At 39.4% G+C, this 1843-nt stretch overlaps 1 protein-coding gene across 1 annotated transcript in view; it reads left to right on the top strand.

Annotated features, from left to right (window-relative positions):
• USP32 (ubiquitin specific peptidase 32) overlaps positions 1-1843 on the top strand; it is a gene marked incomplete at its 5' end in the record, with an annotated part of 44523 nt that overhangs the window by 24909 nt on the left and 17771 nt on the right. Inside the window, 2 exon segments of the mRNA XM_009083940.1 lie at positions 22-124; positions 1365-1557. Of these exon segments, the coding sequence (XP_009082188.1) occupies positions 22-124; positions 1365-1557 (296 nt within the window).

The raw sequence follows: 1843 nt of genomic DNA, 5'->3' as shown, positions 1-1843 counted from the left end.
ATTTGTGTTCTCTCTGTGCAGAGGCTGGTTAGAAAGAGAAAGCAGGTATGGGCTCCAGCCAGGGCACAACTGGTTTCTCATTGCCATGCCCTGGTGGCACCAGTGGAAAGAATATGTCAAATATGTAAGTATAACAATCTATGCTGAATGAGTGATTTCTTGTGTTTGTGCATGTGTTGATGGAAAAAACAGTGTGAAGCAAACAACTGCTTAACCACTAATGCTTGAAATGAAGCATCTCTTGTCTCTTGGTGGAAAATAATTGTTGTGCTGAATCATTGTTCCATGGTGAGCTCTTCGCTGTAATTGCATTAAAGTGTCATCTCCTTCATCATTCCTACATCTCAGAATGGGTTTTTTGGAGTAAAAACATAGTCTCACAATAGTTCTTCTCTCAAGTCTGCTGATCCATTTGGTCATTAAGCTGCACATTTTGGGTTTGACTTTGCTTGAGCCACAGATCCACACTGAATTTTCTGGGCACATAAAGGAGGGAATTGGTTTAGAGGCAATGGCACAAAGTAGTCCAATGATGGTCAGAGAAGTCCTACTAAAACCTGAAATCTTTATGTTGAAGCACCACTATGAATTTTGCTTATAGAATACTCAATAAAATTAGATGAAATAAGATTTAATTGAGGTTGAGATCAATATTCTCTGCAGGTTAAGCAAATGAAATCAGCTTTTTCTCAGAAGAGTTTTACATAGTGATGAGTAATTCGAGAAGAATTTGAGTAGTTTTATAGACACAAATAACTAAAATAATCAGCTGCAGTGTGAGCAATAACTCCCCATGTAATGACAATTGGTCTTTGTGCACAGTGCACTGGACAACTGATGGCTGAAGTGCCTGAAATACCAGGTAACTCGATCCTGATCCTGGTGGAAGTGCTCAGATGTGCACAGGATTTCATCCCTAATCCTTTGCAGGAGGACACAAGGCCATTAGTCACTGTCTCCCTCCAGCAAGCTCAGAAGTTCTGGGGAAGGTTTGAGGCAGGGATGTTTTTTTTGTCCTTGGGTTTGCTGTTCTCATTGAACCACATGAAACTCAACAAGGACAAACCTTCAAATATTTCCAGGCTGTAATTATACATGTCTAAAATGGTTGTGTTTTTGTGTCTAGCTAGAAAAAATAATGCTGGTATTTCACATTTTTTGGTATTGGGCAGGTTTGTTCCATTGACTTGGCAATTTTGCCTCTTTGTTTCAGCAGATTTCTCATCAGTAGATGCAGAAAGTCTTTTTTTCTTCTTGTGATATGCCAAAGTGGTCACTCAGCTGTGAATTTTGGTGCTTGGTTTGACTGATGTATCTTTGTTACTAGCTTATAATTAGCTTTTCTGCTTGCCTACCAATTTTAGGATGCAAATCCAGTTGTGATAGAGCCTTCATCTGTCTTGAGTGGAGGTAAGAATTCCCTGGTAGCTGCTGCAGCCAATGCTTCAGAACAGGGAGAAGACAAACTGGGAGGTCTTAATGACTTCAGTGCAACAGAAGAAAAGTTTTCAGATAATATTTCTACTGCCTCAGAAGCCTCAGAGTCTACTAGCAGCAGTAAGCATCTTATTTCCTTGGAGGTTTGATGTAGAACAGGTTTTGAGCAAACCACATACTGCATGGATCCCTCCAGCCAAAGAGAGAACAGTTGGGATTGCAACATTTTTAGGATTGTTAGGATTTTTTTTAGTCTTGTTTAAACAACAATTCATCTTTTATGCTGTGATTAGTTTCCACAATTGTTTTCAAGATATTTTGTCCTACCTTTTATTTCCTGAGTGGGTTTTTCCCCTCACTTTTCACAAGGAAGGGCAGGAAGAGAGACAAGTTTTAGCTTAAAGGT

Source organism: Acanthisitta chloris, unplaced genomic scaffold, assembly GCF_000695815.1.
Source record: "Acanthisitta chloris isolate BGI_N310 unplaced genomic scaffold, ASM69581v1 scaffold10171, whole genome shotgun sequence".
Classification (NCBI taxonomy): domain Eukaryota; kingdom Metazoa; phylum Chordata; class Aves; order Passeriformes; family Acanthisittidae; genus Acanthisitta; species Acanthisitta chloris.
This window is presented reverse-complemented; position numbering and strand designations above follow the sequence as displayed.